Source organism: Struthio camelus, chromosome 2 (assembly GCF_040807025.1).
Source record: "Struthio camelus isolate bStrCam1 chromosome 2, bStrCam1.hap1, whole genome shotgun sequence".
NCBI classification, from domain to species: domain Eukaryota; kingdom Metazoa; phylum Chordata; class Aves; order Struthioniformes; family Struthionidae; genus Struthio; species Struthio camelus.
Window position 1 is genome coordinate 59,920,838 of NC_090943.1, and position 24,199 is coordinate 59,945,036.

The 24,199-nt window shown below is 40.9% G+C and overlaps 1 protein-coding gene across 8 annotated transcripts in view; it reads left to right on the plus strand.

The window, feature by feature from the left end:
• The window catches only part of HECW1 (HECT, C2 and WW domain containing E3 ubiquitin protein ligase 1), a 308,997-nt gene that overhangs the window by 272,268 nt on the left and 12,530 nt on the right, over positions 1–24,199 (plus strand). For all 8 annotated transcript variants that reach the window (XM_068935996.1, XM_068935991.1, XM_068935998.1 and 5 more), the window contains 5 exons: positions 15,409–15,507; positions 16,927–17,056; positions 20,451–20,597; positions 21,687–21,801; positions 23,053–23,251. In XM_068935996.1, the coding sequence (XP_068792097.1) occupies positions 15,409–15,507; positions 16,927–17,056; positions 20,451–20,597; positions 21,687–21,801; positions 23,053–23,251 (690 nt within the window). The remainder of the gene's footprint in view (positions 1–15,408; positions 15,508–16,926; positions 17,057–20,450; positions 20,598–21,686; positions 21,802–23,052; positions 23,252–24,199) is intronic.

Genomic DNA, 24,199 nt, shown 5'->3' on the forward strand with positions numbered 1-24,199 from the left:
AGGGTGTATGGGCTAACTTCTCTCAGGATGGTGTACTAACTTGCTTGTGATCATTTGTCCATAGGAATGAGGTTTTCTAAAGTTCTCAGCGTTTTTCTAACTTTGTTGTCATCCAAGTCAGTGCTAAAACTTCTATTGCTAGAATTTACCTGTTGATGGAGTTCCAGCAGAGCCTTCTTGCTCTCTAACATGCAAGAAATGAGCAATTTTTTCCCATTCCCAACTCTCGCTATGAGACATCGGTTAACATATGTGGATGAATCAGTTCTGAGAGTCTAAGTGTAACAGAGTATTAATATTTGTAGTCTTTTTCAAAGATTAAAGATTGATGTCAGTCGCTAAAAGCACACAACCACAATTGTTTCAAATTCATGGATTTCTTGAACTGTATGCCTTTCAGTATAGTGAGGCTTATCATTTATATGGAACCTGTCCTTGAAATGTTTTTCTGTATAGTAGTTCTGCAAGATCTGTCAAGACTTAGATATAACAAGAAACAGCTCTAGCAAGAAAAAAATAACAAAAATTCACACAACTTTATTTTACATTTTCTCTTAAGTGAACGGTGGTGAGTTTGAGATAGAACACATCTATGAACATGCGAAGATGTGAAGCATTGTTTGTACTGGCAGAATTGAGAAATTCGCTATTCTATTTCCCCTAGCCTAAAAGGTACAGCTCTGCCCCTGTTAATGGCTTATTTCATGCCTTGCTCTTTGTGCAAACAACATTCTGAGTCCAAAATGAGCACATCAAAGCTCAGAGTAGTTGTATGTTTGCCAAGTGAAAAAAAGAGACATAATGACTGGAAAATATTTCTCATTTATGGAGAAACTGAGATTTAACACCTTTCCTGCAAGCGTCCGTTGAATAAGACTTTTTCCTTCAGTTCACATATGTGCATGCTGAAGATAAAATATAAAATATCACACATTTTCAAACTGAAAAAATTATTTTAAAAACTCCCATATCTCAAAGGACACATTTTCAGTTGCATCTCTCTAAATCTAATAAGTTTGATGATATACATTTTTATCTGGCTGCTACAGGATGTACCTCAAATTCATAGCCAGAACAGTTTCTTTTAATCCATGCCAGTAAGGAGCCATTCTGTCTAATCTAGTTAACATGTCTAGCTCTTTACCTGAATATTTGAAAGCATCTTCTAAAACGCTGTGTACACCTGCTACTTAAGGTAGCCTTACCTTCCCAAATAAGTGGGCAAAATGTGGTGGCAGACATACTATTTCACTGAAAGGAATATTCTTCTCTTTGTTCTTCGTCAGGTATTTTGGGCAACTGAAATGGGGTGAGTCACTGAAGAATCCATCTCAGGTTTTATTCAAGGTCTAGTGCATGCTGAGAGACAGAGCAGTGGGGCATATTAAACATTTCTTTAATAACCTTCAACAAAGTTAGAGGTAATAATCAGTAAAGCTCCTGGTCATTACCATACTGCTGAGTTCTTATATACTAATAAAGGCTCCTAGTAGCCTGTCACATTAGCTTCTCGCTTCCCTTCCTGCACACAGTCCTGTGAAAGATTTTAGAGCAGCTTTCAGTTGCCTGCAACACTGAAGCACGGGAATCCAGGATCCCAGTATTATTGGGTATACAAAGATACTTGCGCTCTGATGTTGTTCCTGACACTTTCTTCCTTTTATGACATACAGAATGATGAACTCTGTCAGATTAATTTTACATAGAGCTCTACAGAGGACTCTTAGGGTATAAGGAGATAATAGATGCTGACACTGATCAGCAAACCTCTGGAAAACGTAGGTAAGAACTGTCTCTGTTCTAGGGAGGGGAAGACTTCTGGGGAATAAACTTCTCCCTCAGACACTTTTCTAATTCCCTCAGATTTAAGTTTGCTATGAGCAGTGATGCTTCTTAAGTTTGGCTTCTGTAGATGGAAAGGGAAGACAGGGCATATTTTTCTTGGAGGTAATGTAAGTAGGGCATCCAGGCCTATTGACAGGGGTTGGGGCAGGGCTTTTATCCCTGATTGAAGGCTGAAGATTTGATTGGATATTGTGGTTCCCCTTTTCACCAAAAATAAGTAAATGAATGAATGACTGAATGAATAGATCAGCCTTGAGAGAAAAAGAATCCTGCATCTAAACAGCATAGTAGATGGAGGAAATGTGTGTCTAAATTCTGGGAAAGCAAAAGCTTGTCTGGGACTTTGCGTAGTCTCAGATCCTCACAAGGGTCACTGGTTACACTCTCTGTCTTCTTCACGGTGCTTTTTCAATGGGTCTAGAAACTTGTTAGCATCTGTTCACTGCATCTCATTCAGTGAGCGTTGTAATAGAATGATTTGTCTAACTATGCCGTGAAACAGTGATTTTCCTCAGGGCTTCATTTTGTCTGCCATCTACCATCATATTTATTTCCCTGCTCTGCTCTGTCTAAACAACATGGTAAACTGGACATCAGTCTGTGTAATGATTTTTTTTATCATTCTCACCAAACCCAAAGGGTGATATCTCTTGTGTTTATTTCATTGTTCATGTGGCTTCCAATTTCAGATGTTTGATATTTGTCTATTTAAGAAGTTCTACCTTGTGGTATAAAACATTGTCTTTTTTTCTTGTGAACTTTCCCTCCTATGAGTAGTTAATCTGACAATGATAGCAAAAGTCTTTGCAGTTCTAAAAACATTGTGTTCACAAACTGCTGTCAAATGGAAATCCAGTCTATCTTTCCATGCCTTCTGAGTGGACCAGAGTTTTTCTTCATACTAATCCTGCCCCCAGGAGTAATCCAGTAGGATAATATAATGCACCCTTATTCTAGAGACTGCGCTGCAGTCATGGCATGGTCACCCATACCAGGGTTTTTGACACTAGCTCACTTGCCTGTTCTTTTATCTAACTTGCCTCGGCGATACTTTTCACACCTTCTGCTTTTGAGTTTTTATTCATTGCCTATTTGTAAATGTAGAACCAAAAGCAGAAATGTGAAAGAAAGCCCAGTCTTTGCATAAAAGGCTAGATGGCCTAAACAGATAAAATCAGTCACAAACATTTATTTGGAGATCTGAGGGATGCTAACTTGAAACAATTAGGCATTTGTGGACCTTGCCATGACATTTATGCAGGCAGAAAGCAGTACCACAGCATCATGGTTACCTTAGAGATATTTACAGCTTGCTAATCCTACTCAGAAGTCTGTATTCATCTCAGAAAGGTCCTATTTTCTCTTAAATAGAAAAATACATTTATTTAGCAGAAGCTTATCAGAAAGTTGACTAGCAGTGAGTAAAATGTTTTTGTGCAGAACCCTACTGAAGACCACAAAAAAGATGTTATAGTTGGACCTAGTGGCCCAGGTCTTCAGAAGCTGTGAATTGATTCCTGACTGTCATAAGGAATTCCATTAATTTAGCACCTCTTTAGAACTGCAGCTTTGGGACAGGAGTGTCCTCCTTCAATTCCCATAAATAACATTTCTTTCTGCTCTTCAGTACCCTTCATATTCTAGCCTGTACTGCTGAACAGAGCCAGACTGAAAACTTGCATGTATTTCTACATTGTATTGTGCAGGCAGACGCAAGCTCATTGCGCCCACTCTCCGTGCAGATGTGAACTTGCTTTCCCCAAGCTCCAAGCCAATTGATGAGGTTGCTGCAACACTGGGCTGAGCAAATACACACTGCTTCCTGTCAGGGCTGATTAGTTCAGGCTTGGTACTGCCTTGGTTGCTTTTACATGCTCTGGTAAGATTGGCACATGGATAGAGCGAGCTCCCTTTGCGTACACAATACTGTGTGGGTATACTGCCAGCCAAACTCTGACCTTCCCTTCTATTTATTTAGTGTAAACCAGAAACCACATAGCCATTCCATCCATGTGTTAACTCAAGCACATCAGAGAATGCAAGGTTTTAGTTTTTTCTATTTTTTTTGTTTAATAAACCCAAGAAGAACTAAGTATTTCACAACCTCAGCTATCCTTTCCTCCTTAGAGAGCTTAACTGGTTTTCCTAGCCTGGCTTTGTTACGAGCTATGCCTTCTGCACTTCCCCTGTCTATCCATCAGGCAGTTTTCTAATCAGTTTGGGACCTACTGTTTGACAGGAAGGTAAATGTCTCAAAGATATTAAGTTCATAAAAGCTTTGTGAAACTGTGGTTGAGTAAAGGACAGATATGCAGATGAGTGCCTCAGTGAGGGTGGGCTGGTGAGCTCAACGGTTACCTATTCTGCTTGGCTTGTCGGCTGGCCAGTTAGCATGAGTGAGCTGACAGGTCCGTCACAGACGCATGCTCTGAATCAGCTCTGACATCTTGCTCAGTAGCTGCAGGATGTGAGAGAGAGCTGTGAACGCTCAAGGGAGGCAGAAGGGAGAAACTGGAGATACTCCAAAGGGTGGGAAGTGCCAGGAGAGATGTGTAGGAGGAACTGGAGTTATTGCAGTAGAGTGATGTAGGATCATCAGAGACAGACCTATAGGAAACAAAGCTTAATTAATTCTGCTACATATAGAATAACTTGTTTTAATTCAAGTCTTTTTAAAGAATGTGACAAATTGCCTTGTGATCTAATGGGTTGCATTTGGATGCTGACCAGCTCCTAACATGGATTTAGGCGCACACTGTGGGTCTCTGTAGAAGCAGTGGAGAAAAGTAGTCACAGCATCTAAGCAGGAGGTCTGCAAATAGCTCTTACTCCTCTCCACTGACTGATTGTAGCCCTGGGGAGTATGTGGCTGGAATTACTCATTTCTCTCTTGAACTTAAATGTTTCAACTGCTGTAGCAGGTAACCAGCGTACGGCCTGGTGTCTGTTTCATTAAAGGGAGACAGAAGCACTGAGCTTAGTTCTGTCCTTGCTGCTGACTCAGTTGGGCCAGTCATGTGGGTCTGCCATTTCCCTGCATTTGAGGGAGGAAGGAATTTAGAAAACCTTTTTGACAGCCATCTTGAAGGGCCTTGATGGTTGGTAAACACTGAACAATCATCCTCTGAAAAAAGGAGATCAGGTCGAGCACCTCAGAGTGGGCTTCCAGCAGCCTCCGGTTACTTTGGAAATTTGGATCATAACCTCTCTACCTCAGTTTCCATCTGAAGAGAAGAGTTCTTGTATGTAATCAACTTGAAATCCGTTTGATGTATACTAATGCCCAGAACCGCTTTGAAATTCTCAGATGAAAGGCACCATAGAAAACCTAAGCATTTAATGTTACATTACACTATAAATTTTAATTACTAGCAATATCTTACTTTAAATAAATTATGTTTGCATGAGAAATTTTCAAGCCCTACTATAAATCTTCTGAACAAGAATGATATTAAAATAAATATGCAGCTGAAATCATTTTATAAGACCATTTCACTATGTGAAAAGGCTATGTTACTGAAATGCCTTCTTGCTGCTGTACTGTGATCCCTCTTGATGCCTTCTGTACATAAGGAAACTTTGATTTTCTATAAAGTTTGATGTATGACCATATCATATAGAAGCCTGCCTGAACAGCTGGTTAATTATTTATTAAGGGTCAGGAGGAGCTAGAAGATTAAAGGGAAACTGAAGTGAAGGAGAAAAAAAACATTCTCCCTTACTGAGCTTCCACAGCAACCTTTTTTTTTTTTTTTTTTACAAAAGTTTCTGCTTTATATTTACCATAACCTTGGCTTTCTATCTTTTACTGGAAGGTTTTTTTCAAGTTCTTTTGAGGATCTCAGTGGTGGTATCACAAGGGTTGAAAGAAGAGATGTGTCTTTCGCAGTTCCTCTTCCCTTCTCTGGATCTCATATTGTCTAGCACGTCTTCCATAATTACAGCTTGGTTTGAGGGAAAGGAGGGTGTTCTGTTTGTTTTGTTTTTGCAGAAGTCATCTTTTTTCCTTTTTTTCCTTTGTTAAGGCCCAGTCAGTCTTTTGCAACATTATGGATTCAGTTTGCCCGGTGATGGGAGGCTTCACACAAAAATCTCTGTAGTGTCACCACCTTGTATGTGGTAGAGTGGAAAAGGATAAAATTCACACTGTCTCTGAGCATGCTGGTCTGCAGGGAAGCATCAGAGTGGGCATCTATTTTGTGTTTCATAGTGGCTAAAGAATCCCAGGAAGGGATCAACGTCCTCATATCTCTAGTTCCAGCCACACTAGAATGACGAGGCTGAGCTGTCACTGTGAAGTATCACTCAGTCTTTTTTTCCCCTTCTTATTTCTCAGTACATTTTATTCAGGCTTTGGGAAGGTAAAGAAGAGCAGATGCAGAAAATTCCAGGCTCACCTTTTTTATTAGCAAAATTTCATTCATAAAAAGAAAAACTACTTGCAGAGCAGAATTGGTTTTGGTAAATCACTTTTTTTTTTTTTCAAGTAGAAAAGGCATTTCTCTTTGTCAGTTTCTTTTCCTGGGATATTTTGAAAGTTAAAATTTCCTTTGTCCACTGAAAATTATTTTTCGTTTCACAATGTTAGCTAAAAGTTACATTAAAAATGCAGGAAAAGTGAAAATTAAAGATTTGAAGTGATCTGATCTGAATGTATGTATGGGCAGGAGGGGAATGTCAAGTTTGGCAGTTTGCCCCAACTGGGGACCTGAATATTTTTCAAAATCTCAACAAAAATGTGCAGGATGAGAAAAATCCTAGTGTGTCCATTCTCTGTGAAAAAACTGTGTATTTAATAATAGGAATATAGTAAGGTAAATTCAGTATCTCTGTCCAACAGAAGAAAGCTTTTTACATTGTGTCTCACAAATTGCAGTGCGGAAGAGACAAACTAGAAATTGGAATTATTTGATCGTCTTGGAAAGATTCATAATAGAAAAACCAAAATGTTTTTTAGACTGCAGAACAGCAGTGCAGAGGTGCAGTTCTGCTACATGCAGTGTTCCCAGGAGTGGATCAGAGCTGTCAGTTGCAGCGGCATTAATAAAAGTTGAAGGTGCTCAATGGTTTGCAAAACCAGAGCTAAAACACACTGTGAAACAATAACATTTCTAAATTTTATCACACAGATTTCTGAGCTTACCCAGCTCAAAAAGCTCATTCCAGGAGGCAGGGATTTAGCTGCATTGCGGTACAGCGTAAACAAGTGCATAGCTTCTGGACCTGAGGTAGCAAGTCCACACAGCTCTGCACTGAGGACTACCTGTTTGTAGTCTGCTCAAGGACATCTGCAGCACATTTCATTGCACAGTGTAAACATTTCTGCATGCTTACCAGTGCTTTTATGATGAGCAGTCTCTCTTGTGCTTAAATACCCCAGAGAGACTGTAAAGTATGGGCCTCCTGTGACTGACAATAAGTCAGTTATTGTGGTTTCAGAGTTCTTAGCCACTGAAGGAAAATGTGCAGTCATTTGGCTTGTGTTTTTATGGCCCTCTTGTCTGGCAGATGACTAAATCTATGGATTTTCCTCTGTAGCTTGACTAGTTTGTTTCAACACATGGCAAAGCTATGAAAAGCAAACATAAAATCATGCAGTGGAGAAAAGTTCAAATTTGTAGGTTTACAAAGTGTCCTCCCCCCCCACCCAGCTTTTCCAAAAGGTTTCACTAAGAAGTCAAAATCTCTTGATAAAAATGCTCCTCTACTGGCTTAAAAAACAAACGGAGGATCAATGGAGTTGATCCATAAGGAACTGATCATAAACTAGAACTGATTCACACAACCATATATTGTCTTGCAGAAGGTAAGAAAGTAAAAAAAGTCAAATACATATCTGAAGTGAAGCTGGGGCCTAGAGGACCGTGAGTCCATTGCTGTCTCTACTGCTTGTTTTCTGGATAACATTAGATAAGTCATTTTACCTCTGTACTTAAGTTTTCTCATTTCTCAAATGACTTATTAGCACTGATCTCCTCTGTAAGCTGCTTTTAGATCTGCTGGTGGAAAACGCTATCTGGGATCTGGGAATCGCAAAATGTAGAGATCGGTAGTCATTCAACCAGTTGTTCATACCTCAGTCTGCATCTACTCTGTAGTCACTGGCCAGAATTAGAGCAGAATTTGCCAGCAGCTGTAGGGGCCTACATATTTTACATATTGTACTAGCAAGAGAAGCTAAACCTTGCAAGCAGCCCAGTTACTGATGGTTAGTCATGTCTGTGCTGCCAGATTTCCCTGGGGCTCTTCCAGAGGAGGATACTTGCACATCATGGTCCAAGAGGCTGCTAGCTCTGCCCGGTACTCTGCTAAACTCCTCCTCTCCTCCTTCCCCAAGTAACTACATTCATAAGAGGGGACTTCTTTGTTATTGGTAAAATGATGCACAGCACAGATTTCTTGTTGTAGAAAGACCCTCTACTTTATTAAACTCCTTACTAGTTCAAGAGACAGAATTGGAAATCAATTCTCCATTTCCTATGGCTAGGTTCTCTAGCATGTAGAAAACCCAAGACATGGAGGCTAACGTACCTGCGATGCCTCCGTGCAGTGAAGATCCCAGAGCCATGTTTGCCCAGTTCTGTATCTGCAGAAATAATCTCTGCCAGAGCTCAGCTGACGTGCAAGGAGCCACTTAGCTACCTCTGCGTGGTGCTTCATTCACATCCATTTTTATGAGGGCTCATAAAGTTGGACACAGTGCCATGCAAATGCACCTGCAAGTGCTTTTCTATGGGGTTATTTACATGGAGCCACTGTGTGTTTGAACGAAGGGATCATCCCGGAAAGAGATGTTTGATAAATTGTGTTGCAGAAGAAAACTGAGGTGATGCTGTGTTTTTGCTTTATCTGCCTTATTCTTGCCCCTAACTTCTCTGGATAAAGTAGAAGTGCCTGCAGCCTTCCTGAGAAAAGCATGTTTTTTTCTCTGTGACAAAACTTGTCTTTTAACCTTTACTGAAGGTTCTCTGTAGTGGGTGTAGCCAGGGTATAAGGAAGATGAAATGGCATTTTTGGTGACAATACGACATAGCTAGGTTAAAGACAAGGAAAAGACTTTTCAAGGCTTTGATTAGGTTAAATTAAGAAGCAATGAGGTTTGCATTATCTCATTGTTTTTCACTTCCTAGTAAATTAAGCCTTAGGAATGGTTTGAGGTTTAATTGCTAGCTCCAGGCACATGTGCTCCAAAGATTTTATAGGACACATAGTTCACATTTCCATCATAGGTAAGCAAAACTCTTTTTCATATGGTTATTCTTTAATACTGAGAAAGACAAATATTGTGTTGTATTTGCAGATAGACCCAGAAAGGAAAAGTAGGGCAAGCACTGATGGAAGTGCCAATGTTGTATTGGCTTTTTGCAGGAGAAAATTTTTATCCAGTTTGATAATAAGCTGAGAAGTTTACTTACAGAAACAGGTCATCATCTGAAACTCAGGTGCCCAGCAAAAGTAAAATTGTGCAAAGGAAGGCTGGCAAGATGTAGCTTACTTCTGTACACCTTCACCGGAAGAGAAGCATTACCAGTTCAGGATTTGCAACTCGGTGGGAGTTGATCAGCACCAAGTTGGTTTTCTCTCTAAAAATAATTTTTCATCCAGTATTTTTTTTCTTGTTTAATATCAGTTCTTGGGTGATATGCATATATTCTACACATCTCTGAACACCCTCTTTGTGTCGTATGACAATCCATAAGCAGACCTGTTGTACTGTTCCCATTTCCATAGGCTTCCCAATCAGAACTACTACTTCAGAAAGGCCAGAGCTTTCTTAAATGAGTATTAACAAATTTCCTTTAAAACATAATAAAATTTCATAGGTTTTGCAGAATGATAAGCAGACAGAATATTATCAAAGAGGAATGGAAGGAGCATGGAATATGCTCTCTCGTCTTTCAGTGCCTGAAGAAAATGCGTTGGGTCTGAATAGAATGTATTCTCTTGATATGCATGGCATTTATGTGTTTAAGTCCCAGTAAAATTTGCAGGGGTTGCAGGGATAAATCCCTATAGTCTATAACTGTCTATCCATGAGTTTCCAGTTTGGAAATCTGGACAAACAGTTGTTCAGTGTCAGCACTCCTAAATGTTTCCTTTCAGTTTTAATTTGGAAGGCAAACTGCAAATGAAGGTTATGTGACAGAATTTTCTATGGTTTCATAGCGAAGAAGTATGAAGACTCCCCACGAAAACTTGTAACTGGAAACCTGGAATTAATTTGGACCATATGTGAAATAAGATACTCTTCAGTACTTAGAACACAACTCAAAGGAGGTTAAAAAAGAAAACAAGAACAACAAGAAGTTGGTCTGGTGGGTCATTACTGTACACTTTCTCATTTACTGCCCTAATAAGGCAGGGAGGAATCGGTTCATTACGTCAGAAGGGTGTATGTGTATCCAGAGCAAGTTCTCAGGTGGAATACCAATGTGGTGAGACAGCAGAAGAAGTAGGATAAGGCCTCAGTGTGACATAAGAAATTGCACCCGTACAGGTGACCTGCCATTATGTCTTTGTCACCCCAAGAATCTAACACCACAAAATTCTTCATATTAGAGACATACATAAAAAGAGAAGAAGGGTCAACAGTAGCCTTGTTACGTCTTCTAGGGGAATTCTCCTTCAGGAATAGTTTTAAGAATTATTTTATCTTCATTCTTTATTATGCTGAGACTTTGTGAACTTTTTTCTCCTGGCCTTTGTAAGAGCCGTTCCTTTTGTATTAACAAAACCTGAGCTCATCAGATTCCTGAAGCAGAAAGGTAGCGTGCTGGAATGCTACAGCATCCACCCCTGAGCCTGCAGGTGTGCAGAGCAAATATGCCACAACACCAAATGACACTGTGGCACAGAGGTTGTCTGCAACCTTTGCAGATGCAAGTCAGATAAACAAAACAGTGTTAGTTATCACAGCCTGAGTAGGCTGACCTTCCTGACGATAGATCACTCAGTGTCATCACACTAGGCTGTTCAGAAGTTTTTGTCACCATGAGCAGAAGTTAAATATGCACACCAAACTAGGTCGAAGACATTTGTTAATGCAGGCTGATAGAAGGTGCAGATTTGATCCTCTGCCAAGGTTTTGTAAGGATGATCTGATCTATTGCTAGGTTACTGCTCTATAGATGCCACTCATCACAGGGCACATTGATCACTGCAATGGATATGTCCTGCTAGCATATAAACATATAAACAGACACCTCTGGTACACACTGTCAATTCTGCATAAAATTTGTAGTGTACAGGGCCAGGTGGGACTGTAGTAACCATCTGGTCTGTTTTTTTGCAAAATGCATGTTCTTTGAACATTTTTTGCATTACTCCTAATCCAAAATACAGTCTGTCTTTTAGGGGAAAAATGTTCTTCATTTAAAAAGTGCTAGTGATGTTGAATCCACCAGAATCAAAAATAAGGAATCAACACATTTCCTTCTGCACCCTCCATCACAAGATTGGGAAAAAAAAAAAAAGGCTATAAGAATGGATTTTGAGTTCTTTTAATCTGTGTTTTCTGGGTCATTAGGCTGCTAATGAGACTCTTCGTGACCATGGATGCTATAACTGTCCTTTAAAACAAGCTGTGGAACCAATAAAGCCTGGTTTCCTATAGATTTGCATCTCGTGATTGAATTCCCTCATGTCTAATAAGGTGGAGGTTGGGAGTGATGACTCTCCTATGACTGGACTATTTTAAATGCTTTCCCTGTTGAAGATTCTCTGGTATCTAGTAATGGTTAAGATCAGGTCTAGTCTCTCCCTCTGCAGAACAACTAATAGGATTTCTGGCCATATCCACCTGCCAAGCATCATTCCTCCCTAGGACAACTGTCAGGGGCAGAAACCCTGTACTGCCGTGCAGCCTCATTCGCTCAGTTCCTCTTCTGAGTAGCCAGTTCACCTGTGCAATTAAACAGTCAGAATCTTTGAAACTGATGCATCAGAGAGGGTAAATCTGTCTTACAGATGAAAGCAAGTTTTCAGCAGTCTTCTGAAAGGAAAATGCCGTTTTTAAATACAGCATGAACCATATTATATTCCGCTCTCGTAAGCCCTTCTTTGAATGGTTTTTCAGCAAGTTACTGTACCAAGAAGGAGACACTTAAGCCCAACTGACCTGTTTGAGTGAGATAAGGTTTGCAAGACTTTTAATCTTTTTAATCCCATCAGGTGCTTCCTTTACTTTGGGTTTAGATTTTCTCATACCATAGCTAATTTATCTCACGAGGCTTGCTTACCGAAGCATCCTCTATAGAATGATAAAACAAAACCTATCTAATGAAGCCCACCTTTCCCTTGTATGCATAAATTACAATTTTGTTGAGGCATATTGTTCTGTATATGAATCCAAGCGAGGTTTGTCATCTAAGGTACAGCTGCATTGGTCCAACCCATTAAGAGAGAGCCATGGAACAAAAGGTCGTTCTTGGTCCTGCGTTATTCTGCTGCTATATATGATAAGGCCCAGAGTAGATTGAAATTTCCTGTGAGTCACCTGCAATTGGAGGAAAATGTATTGCTTAGTTGCTGCTATAGCATATGGAGTTGTCTATGTGTGTACTCAAGATGTGGTAAATATGCAGAGTCCCACTGAGGAGAATGCGCCTGTTATTTTGCAAGAGGCTGTTGCGAAAGCAGGCTGTTTAAGGCGCACCTGCAGCCTCCAGAAGGAAAGGGAGTTAGCTGGTTAGTGTGGAAACTCCTGCAAATGGGTCAAAGAGCAGCATTATTAAAAGCAGAAAGCAGGTGCACACAATGTCCTTTTTGAGTGGATGAGCGGTGTGGATAGGCAGGCAGAGGGGAGCAGCTCTCCCCCTTGTTAATTCAGTCTCTCATTCCAACATTTCCTGTTCGCGACTCCCCTCCTTCTTCTTCCCTCGTTTCCCCCTCTGCTGGGAATGTATTACTCAGACCCAGTCCTTGCCTCATAAAGGGAAGAGCGTTGAAAGAAAGGGCCAGAATGAGTCCTCACATTCCCCACCCCTACCAAGTTATCCTTTCCTGCTGGAAAGAAATTGAAGAAGCACTTTATGCTTGCTTGGAAAGATAAATGGTAAGTCAGGTTTAAGGAAGGTATGTGCCCTCCAGTCAGGATTTACCTCTGTGCTGCTTATTCTGTCAGGCAAACTTGTTTTTTCTTCCTGAAAGGACCATCTCACTCACCTCTAAATCTCACCCGTGCTCTAAATCCTTCAGGAAGAAGTAAACACAAGAGTCTGGTTTCATTTTAACTGGCTTTTGTAAGGGGGGCAGTTTGTTTCTCGTTGGTGTTTTTAAGTTTGGAGACGTTTTAAGTGGGGCTGTTATATTTAGTGATAGTGGGGGTAGTTTGATAGACTATACAGTTATTCTATGAGTATGGTAGCAAACACCTGCCTTTGACAGGTATCCTCTGGCTTATCAGAGTATGTGTTTCTCAGCCTGCTCTTAGTCCAATGCTGACCAGAGGGGTGTAGTCTATGATCCCGGGCCCTGTCCAGAATGGGAACATCCCATTCCCAAAGAATCCCTCCTTTTACACACCTCTTCAGGTCACAGAGTCAGGTGCAATAAGTCTCTACAAAGATAGCGAGTCTGGGTGTGAGGAGGAAGGGGTTGGGGGCTGGAGAGCTCTGCTCTGGTCTTCTCAGGGTGGAAGAGCAGCTGCGGAAGCCTAAGAAGCATTGTGCTTGCTGGGGTCATACAGAGTCACCAAGTAAAGAATTAGAGTCTTATACTGACTTTTTAATAGCTTATTGTATCTCTTTTATTGCTAGGGGATGGGAGTGGCAGTGTATTGTTAATTATTTTATCTCCTGTAACCAGACCAGTTGGCACTGGAATTCCTATCCAAGGTAGGCAGTCTCATCAAAAGGCCTGGGACCATGTAACCAGTCAGGCCCCCAATTTGAATGGGCCCTGGCATGTCCCAGAGAGCTCAAAGTGCAAGGCCAGACCAATGGACCAAACAGCGTAGAATTGCTCTGGACATGTTTGCTTAGGCTGACACCCTGGACTCAGTCCTCTCTCACAGAAACTCTGCTCAGGGTCTCTGCATGGTTTAATACAATTCTGCCATAAAGCACTGGTTCAAATTAAACTTCCCATTATCTGCTACCATAACATGTGTTTGTGATTGTAAACACCTTGATCCAGATGCACTTGCCTTTTGCGTCAGCTTTGCATTATTGCCCGGAATCCTCCAAAGCCATGTAGAGGTATAAAGTGATGTGTTTAACAAGGAGAAAACCCAACTCTGGTCGTACATTCAGGCAATTTCTTGGCAGAAACGGAGTTCCAGAATCGGTGGAACTTTTCTTGGCAATTTACTTTCAGCTGTGCTTTATTACAAATGGCTGCTGCTTCCCCAGCTCTGCATGGTCGAGTAGCAATGGGATGGGCATTGTGGTGAGGAACACTCAGTGCTCAGAGTATTTTCATTCAGTGTTCACTTTCAAAACATACAGGGAGAAAGAAAGTGGGGTGGAGGGGGGCAGGGAAGGTGAAGAACAAAACCAAAAAAGCCGGTATGCATTATTTAGGACAAATGGACTTGATTATAGATCCTGAAGGTGCTATAAAACTGATGGATTACAGGCTCAGTGTTTCTGGGGTTTTAGCTGTCTGGCTTCCACTGTGCTTTCATTGTGTCAGCTCCCTCTCTCTTTCATTGCTCTTTGCTGGAAACTTTGCACTGGAGCACAAGTGAAGTGAAGCAGGTCCTAACTAGACCCAACAGCTGCCTTTTGTTGCTGCTGTGGAAACAGCTGTAAGGGGGTAATATAATCACTCTTCTGTTAACAGTCAGCTGCATACCATAAGCACCTTTCTTGGATGCAGGGGACACAGCAGCAGCTCCTGTGGTGATGTAAATGCTAATTGGGCCCACAGCATGCTATTTTGTGCCCCATTTGACAGACTAAGCACTTGTTGTACTGTCCCATGAGCATAAAGTTGACTGAACGGATATTCTGTGCCTGCTTTATTACGAGTCTCATGTTTCATTCATAGGCAGGAGGGGTCTTTGCACTGCTCCCTGTAGTGGAAGGAATGGTTTCTTGGGTTTTTGATCTGTTTCTCATCTTTTGTGCAGTAAAACTTTACTATGATGTCAGTCAGCTTAGGCTTGCAGCGTTCACACTTGGGATGTGTGGTTTTTTTTTTTTCCTTTTCTATAAATAAGCAAGTTTTGGATGGGCCATGGGGGTTGTTCTTACAAAAAATAAGTTCTCCTGAACCTCACAGAAGTTCTTTTTTTTTTTTCCTGAGATTATTGATTTAAAACCAGATTTGATGGAAGAATGTCTATTAAGTAGTAGAAAAATACACCAGATTATTATTACATGTCATAGATTATAAAGAAAATAGCAGAGTGTTATTTGAAGGTACTTGAAGTGGGAATGGGGATTGTAATTTTTAGAGAGCAAAAATAAATATTCAGTTCAGAGAGCTAAAGACAGCTGAGCATAACGATTAGGAAAGTGATCTGGGGACAATTTGCTTTAGCTTTAGTTAATTGATTTTTTTTTGTGTGTGTGTGTGTCTTGAGTTACACTTCATTTACTCTGAATTTTTATATCCCAGGTTCAGGTTCAGTGGTCGTATTCTTGGCCTTGCTCTCATTCATCAGTACCTGCTTGATGCTTTCTTCACAAGGCCGTTCTACAAAGCACTACTAAGGCTGTAAGTATAAGCGTGCAATCAAGCAGAAATGGTGATCAAGCAGTGAGTCCTGCACAGATGCAGATCCTTGTGGAGTCGCTTGGAGCGTTCTGACCTTCCAGTTCTTTACGTTGTTGCTTGATTGGTCTGCAGTAGAAAACAAAAGGCCAAAGGGCTTATTAATTTTTCTTTTTTTTTTTTTTTGCTCCTCCACTTGCCCTTCATGAATACTGACTATGTTGATAGAAGGGGTTAATAAGTATGACATTTAGAAACATGCTGTTGAAAGCACTGACCCATAATTCCGAAGTTCACTACTGATGAAAAGTTATCAAAGCAATTAAAACTATATGCGGAAAACTGAAAAGCATCTCTGATGGAACAGATATCATTCTTTTCTCTTAAAAAAATTATTTTCTTCTATTAAGAAAAAAATACAATTTCTCATGCCTCAGTGTTGTGACAAATTTTCATTCTAAACACAAATTGGGTTAATTAGGAATGCTAACATAGATATAAACCAATGAATGCTTCTTATTGGTCTTTTACACTAACAGCCAGAAGTTACCCTTATGTATTACTTTTTATGTCAACTTTATAAGGTTAATGTTTTAATTGATGCTCTGTTCATCTTTAATTAACAGACTGTAATAAGACAAGGCACATAAAATTTGCCACAAAGGAAAAACATGAACAATAAATCAAAATGCAATTAAATGACAAAGAGCAGAATAAAATCTAGTTGAAATAGTTTGTCGATTAGGATGAATCCAAATTAGCAAAGAGATTTCTGTTAACAATCTTTAGAGTTCTTTAATATGTATTTCATTTTCTTTTTTTTAAACGAGTATTACTGGGATCCAAACAGTCACATGTGTGTTGTATCCGAGCTGGCCAATCCTGGAAACAGCCAGAAACTAGAGTCCTCCCTACGTCCTTATGCCACTTTAGAGGATTTTAAACCAGATTGCTCGTAACATCCACCTGCCCTTTCAGCAAGCAAGGCTAGCTCCTCCAAAATTTAGGCTGCCTGGTGTCTGCCTTCTGTCAGTCTTGTCCGCTCACCACAAGGGTAACGGATGCCTGGAAGCAGCCAGGCACAGCATGGTGGGGCCCATCCACACTGAAGGTAGGTGTGTGCCCTGAAATGCAGGGCATCCTGAAGGCTCATGTAAAATCAAGCCCCAGGGATGCCTTCAGACAGCAAATAGTGCAGACAGCCAACAGACTTGGCTTTGAGCCCAGCCTTGTAAAGCAGACAGTTGCAGAACCACTTTAAGAGGGTCTATGGAACGGGCTTTGATGTTAACAAAGCCAAGAAAACACCAGCCTTATGTTGGATCTTTGTCATAAACTTGTTCATATTCTGAGTAGTAAGTCATCCTGCCAGTAGTCGTGACTCGTCTTTAGCTACCTCTTTTTGTCTTGTCTCACAATCAGGCCATGTGATTTAAGTGACTTGGAGTACCTGGATGAAGAGTTCCATCAAAGTTTGCAGTGGATGAAGGATAACAACATCACAGATATCCTGGATCTCACCTTCACAGTGAACGAGGAGGTGTTTGGACAGGTGAGCACACCTATGCAAAACATCTGAAAAACAAATCTGAAGCTGACAGAGTTGAACACGATGAGCACTATTCTGTCAGAACAGATCCTTTAGCCTTTCAATAATATTTTCTTCTCCTATCTTCTGTTTCTTTCAAGCCACCTGTTTCATCGCAGATGGCTGTTCTTTGTTTCTGTAAAGTAAAATACCAGCACCAGCTCCCCTGCAGGCCTGTTGAGCCACACACTGATGAGCGTGAGGAATTCCCTGAAGTGGAGTAGAGCTCTTCTCTCCAGGGTGTAATTCACGCAGATGTGGCATTCAGTGAATGCTAGCAATGTAACTTAAAGCTGATGAGACTGAAAGGATGGGGGTTGGGAAGGAAGAAAAACATTCGGCAGGTGGTGAAAGATGTGGCAACTCTCATCACTATTTTGTCAGATATTTTCCTATGAGGTTCTGTGTCACTTCACCTACCTTGCACCTAGGTAACATCTTGGTATGTACATCCAGTTATAATGCTTTTTGCCACTTACCTCTGCGTTAGTCAGAAGGATGATTCCCTTTAGCCTAGCTGATCTGGATAACTGTGGCTTTAAGGAGGGAGCAACCCTGGCTTCAGTGCAGGATGGCAACCAGAATACATACCAGGGTCTGCTGTGGGTTTCTTTGGCTTGCACCAAAGCCTTGATCCTCTTTGCAGTTGTAACACATTCCACACTTTTTAAAAAAAAATATATACATATATATATATATTTTCAGTGAAGTTGATTTTGATGTATAAATAAAAATAGATAGGGAGATTTGGAAGCATCTGCAGGAAAACAGCCTCCAATACTGTGGGACTGGGTGAGACTGTCTTGACATAATAAAGATCTGGCAAAGCCCTGAAAAGGACCAAAGCAGTATTCAGGGAAAGCCTATGGACATCTGAGGAGATGCTGAAAGCTAGAGAGACCGAAGAACCAAGCTTGCCATGAACTACAGAAGCTCAAAGAACAGAAGTTAATCATTGTGTTAGGATCTGATGGATAGTGTCAAAGGGAGCAGAGATCAGCTGGAATATACAGACAGTGGCTCTTGGACCTTAAAAGCAAAGTTGACGGGAGCAGACTGCACAAAGTGAAGGCCTGCGGAGGCAGTGGAGAGTTGGACTAGTATCAGAGAGGAGACGCTCTGACCCTGAGAATAAATGGACAGCTCAGCAGTGAGGAGCTTGAAAGTAACAGAAAGCAAGCAAGGCTTCAGAGGATATTTTCAAAACTGAATTTAGTCTGCTTATACTGCAAATGGAGGCAAAGGAAATGGGAAAGAGAAAACGGTGTGAGGGATGAGCAGAGTCAAGGATGGATGAAATCAAAAGGATGAGGAAGAAGAATTGAAGTAAGAGGTCTCTGTAGGAAAGATAACACTGTTTTTCACAGACCTAAATGCAGGGTTTTTTTCTTGGCTTTGAGCTGAGGATTTACATGACATTCAGCTGACAGTGCAAGTTTCCCTGGAAGGTATGGCTGTATAAGACTAATGCATGAAGGCAGACAGACATAAACATGCAGATATTCACAAAGACAGATGAGACAAATTTGTATTTGCGTTGGTAGACTACAAAGGTGTATAAGAATCTCAGTCTGAATTGCCTTGACGCATCTGAAGGTAACATTTGGCACACTAATTACCGATTATACTCTCCCCAAAGAAAAGAGTTAGGCAATTGCAGAAGACTCTGTTGAGGAAGATAGAAGAAGTGGCTCCAAAGAGACAAGAAAAAAATCATAATCTGCAGTAGATACTGTGATGGTGAAGCAGAAGAACACTTCAAGCCAGATTTTGATGGCAGCTTGCATGTTGTCTAGTACTTCGTAAGTACTAGACACTAACCTTGCTAGAACCAGTGACTGGAAAAAAAGATTCTCACTATAAATTAAGAGTATCACAATCCAAGCATCCTAAGTGAAAATTAGATTTCCCCCCTTTTCTGAAATCTGCTAAGTGCTGACAGCAAAATACCCGACAAATCACAATCACATTTTTTGCTCACAGATGGATCCCAGTTGGGAATTTTTGCATGCCAAGAGTATCTGACCACTTAAATGCTGTCTGAACACTGCTTTGCTGGATACATATGCAAGCACAGATCACAGTGGGAGCTCTGCTAATATTTGTAAAACTGCGTTTCAAGGCTTGGGTAAGGGAAACAAAAAGAGTAGCTCTTTGACGAGTTCTGCGGTAGATGGGTCACAGGCCTTTTTTCCTGCTTCCACAATGACTTTTATTATAGACCAATCACCTCTTCTTTCATCATTTCTTTCCTGCCTCATCTCCGGCTTGTGAACTTAGTTTTTTAAAACTTCTGGGCCAAATCCTCTTTCATGATACTTTTTTTTTTTTTTTTTAAACAGAATTTACTACAGAGGAGCTCCAGTCTTATTGCCTACAGGTCCCTAGAGCCACTACTATAATAATAAAGATATAATGTAGGATTAAGACTCCCAAAGTATTACTGGTGGGGACTGAGTGCCAATTTGAGGACTTTGCTTTCAAGACCCAGAGAGGTGGCAGTTGCTTGTTATCCTAAGTACTTCTGCATGCTTTTTTGCACTAGAAAGTTTTCTTCCAAGCCCTATACGTAGATGCCATGGCAATTGCTCCAGTCAGGCAAGAGGAGTGGGCTAGACTGGCCTGCAGGTAGACTGCATAAAGGCATTCTTAGGGCAAAAATTTTCCATTGGGTTTCTTGTAACATGGAGGTTTCAGGAAAACATTGTCATCTGTATGTTCTAAAGTGAAAAGTAGTTGTATTTACTCTAGAACATTTCCCTTCTGGAGTTTAAATGTCTCCTTACTGCTCTGAAACATAATTCTGCTCACAGCTGTGGTTTAAACCCATCTGAACAAAAAATTAAAAACAGGGACCTGTTGTCATTGATTGACTGCCTCCAAGTGTAGATCATTAGTTGTATTTGAAATTATATGGATAATAAGTTGAAGAAATTCTTTCAACAAGCAATTCTTGCTGTTTCTCAACAAAACTACAGATTATGTGACTCACTGTGTTTCCATAATTCATGATGTTTCTATAGGTCCCTCAAGCAAAGTGACCTAAATATGCTCTGTATGCCATCTGTTGGGCTAATAGATAATATAAATAATATGTAAATAATAGACATAATGAATACGTATTCATGCAGCTCATCTACTGTCTTTGCTAAATATCATTGCTGTAGCAGCAGCAAACTGAAGTAGCAAAACCCCCTCATTATCCTTTGTTTCTACTACGAATCGATGAGGGACCAGGACAGAACAAGAAATATGGCTGCTATATCTATTTTTCCAGTTACGTTTCAAAGCACAACTTGAAATTTGGAACACAAGTGATCCATACATTGCTACCCCATTATTTTCCTTTGTTCTGTAGGTGACAGAAAGAGAATTGAAATCTGGAGGGGCTAATACGGCAGTGACAGAAAAGAACAAAAAAGAGTATATAGAGAGAATGGTTAAGTGGCGAGTGGAACGAGGAGTTGTTCAGCAAACAGAGGCCCTGGTCCGTGGCTTCTATGAAGTAAGTAACAAAACGATGCTCCCACTATCTTCCATTCATCATCTCAGTGATGACCCCATAGTTAAACTATGCTTCATCAGCACCCTATGACATGCCTAAAGAGGCACGGGTGGAAAGGAATGAAGTGCCCAGATCTGTAGCAGCCAGGGGCCTTGGAGATGACGTGTTCGGCATTAAGGGAGAAAGGAAAGAAATGTGTACTGTGAATATGATAAAACAATGATGAAGAGGAAAAGGAAGCCACAGGTAAACCTGAGACGCAAATAAGAAAGTTCGCTGCTGTCCATTCTCATAGTAAGAGAAGTGGTGGTTTGCAAACTTTATTGAATCCTGCAACAGCAAACTAAAAGAACCAAACTGAAGAATGGGAATTTAGTTGGCTTATAGTCAACAAATTAGAAGGATAGGAACCCAGGAAAATGAAACAACAGATAATGAACACACAGAACAGTACTGGTAGCTGATGGCACTGAGAAGCCATGCACAGACGTTTACTGGGGGTAGAAACCAATTACGATGACTTTTACCTGAATAGAATTGGTTGGAGTTTTTGTTGCAGAATGGGATTGGCCAGGTGGCTCCTTACGGTTCACAAAACTGTGCATGTGGTTCCCTAGTTTTTTCTCCATGTGAATACCGAGGACTTTTGTTTTCATATGATGAAGAAGATGAACCTCTGCTGCAGCTTCAGTGGATGAAGACCTGAGGGTGCTGTAAACAACTGTAAACAAATTCCAGTGTAAAGGAAATATAAAAGAGATTCTCCCTATTACAAATCCGGTGCCCATTTGACCATCAAAATCACTTGTCGGAACTGATGTAACAGTGAAGAATCTTCAGCACAAACTATGTCCTGTCACTTGTATTGTTTCATTCTGGTCAAAATCTCATGTGTCAGTGTTGTTTGCAGTTCACAACATCAGCAGAATCACTCAGGAGCGCTGATTTATCAGCAGAGGAGTGGAAGTTGTCCATCAGCATGCAGGCTTTGTCAGAATAGGGAGCTGGCCATCAGTCATAGGTTTATGAGACACTGCATCTGCTTTATTTCCAGTCTGAAATTGTGCTTACAAGTGTTTTGTGTTCTAGGTTGTAGACTCCAGGCTTGTCTCTGTTTTTGATGCCAGAGAACTGGAGCTGGTTATTGCTGGCACTGCAGAAATAGATCTCAATGACTGGCGTAACAACACAGAATATCGTGGAGGTAAACTATCTGCTGATGCTTACTAATAGCTCAACTTTTTTCAGTCTAAATCATGAAAGGCTTAGTCCATTTTTTCCTTCTGCCTTTCCCGAGGGAAATGCCTTATTTCATTCAGAAAATCTTTATGAAGCGTAACTCACGGAACAAAATAAATAGGACCTTAGGATTTGATCATCAGGCTTAATAATACTAAAATTGCTTCTTCACAGATTTTACTCAATTTCTCCTGACTTAACAGGAGTTTTCACTAGTAAAGACTGAAGAGGATCTGCTGTATTAGGTCTAAACATTACTTACTCTGACTGTGAATGAACTCCTGGCCTCATTGAAAATAATATCACAAGTCCTCTTGGCTTCAGCAGGGAAGGGGATGGAAGAGCCAAATTCCACTGCTCCCAATTACACTTCAACAAAATAGAGATCTTTCTTAACCATCCCCTCAGCCTAAACTATGTCAAGTTGGATTCTTTCCCTTCTCCTCTAATGCTTGGCCTATTTTTGCTTTGAACGCTGAGCATGATTTATCCAGGCTGTCTTGGATGATGGATAAATGTGAAATCCATCAGTTCTGCAAGGAAAATCCCTGAAGTTCATGTATCCTCCCCTGAAATACAAGGCGTAAGTCTTTGCTGTTGACTGCCAAGCCTTTGTATTACCTTGAAACACTCAGCTAACCACAAGCAGGACTGGTCCCCCAAGTTATTTTCCTCCTCCTTTTTTCAGTATTGCTATTGAGACAGATTTATCCTGGGTTTATGCTGGCTTTCACTAGCACAAATGAAGACACACAGCCCCTTATGTGGGAAGTCTGCCAGGGAAGGACTTGAAGCAGCAAACTCCACTCCGTATGTTGGACACTAGCACAACCCCGAAGAGAATGTATTTGGGAACCAGAAATTTTTCTTGTTAAGTCATCAGGATGCACACTGTGTGGGATTTCACTATTAGTCCCTTATATTTCATGCAGACAACCCCATACCTGCCAAGGCATTTGTGAGAGGCCAAGGTACCTTGGATTTTAATTTGAGTTTTAGGGTTTCAGACAAATTAGTCGTATTATAGTATCCAGAGATACTGTGTAAGAAAGATGGGGGCTGTGACCTACCACTCATCGAGAACGAGATATGTTGTTTGATCAAGATCTTTTCAGTAAGAAAAGCTGCTGCCCATGTTAATGGGAATGTATTTAGCTGTTACAATCACTGTTTAGAGGGTGTGAATTTAATTTTTCTCTCTTGCTTTTGTGTTTAGGTTACCATGATGGACACATAGTAATACGGTGGTTCTGGGCAGCGGTGGAGAGATTTAACAATGAACAGAGACTCCGGTTGTTGCAATTTGTCACTGGAACATCAAGTGTGCCGTATGAGGGCTTTGCAGCTCTCCGAGGGAGCAATGGGCTACGGCGCTTCTGTATAGAGAAATGGGGGAAAATAACATCCCTCCCAAGGTATGTCAAGAGTAGGATTAAAAAAAAAAAAGAATCACTGTGAGAAAGATGAGTACTGGTACTTGGTTACGATGTCTCTTGCAGTGAAGGATAATGAATATAATAAGGACATCCTAAAACTGCTGTGAAGGGAGAAGTATCAGTTCTCTGAATGCAATTACAGAATAAAAAGCGGTTTCTTTTGCTGCCTTTTTGATTTGCAGGCTCAATTTGAACGACTTTGAACCCTGGGAAATGGTTAAGATACAAACTTTCCTAGGTCCAAACCTAGTCGTCCTGTCTCTGATTCTGGATCAGATCCAGAGCAGCAGGAGCCTGTCAGCTGGTTCTGTTTTCTTTGCCTCCAAAACGCCAGTAAAAATACGTGTGAGGTTACAGAGCCGTGAAAGCCAAGATCTTTCTCTGAGTTTTGGCCAGAGACCTGAATGTAATCCCTTCATTTGCTCTGATGGTTCCACTTTTTCATCATGAGGAAGCTTAATAAAGGGACTTTAGACCATGTGGTGATAATACCCAATTTGTTACACTTAGTTCAGTCAGCCAACTAGGAGTAAATGAACCATAATATCATACAGTCAATGGACCTCAGAACGCCTCCCAAAGCAGGGGTCATCTTCCTTTCTAAAACGAAGGGACTGGGCCACAGAGGGGTGGCACAGAGACTTACCTAAGGCCACTCAAGAGAGCTGTGGCACAGCCAAGGATATATTCAGTTCTGAATTCTGCTCCAGCACTTTATCCCTGACCAGCACTCATCCTTACCCCCTGAACTGGGTCATCTTTTCTTGTATGTCCTTAGAGCTGCCGGAGGCTCTACCCTATCAAGATTACAATGTAGAGCATTCTTCATGGGGCTGCATCTGAGCCCCTAGGACACTTCTGCTAAGTGACCCTTTTGCATAACGTTTACCTTCCAAAGGATGCTTTCCTCCTGCACTCCAAGATCCT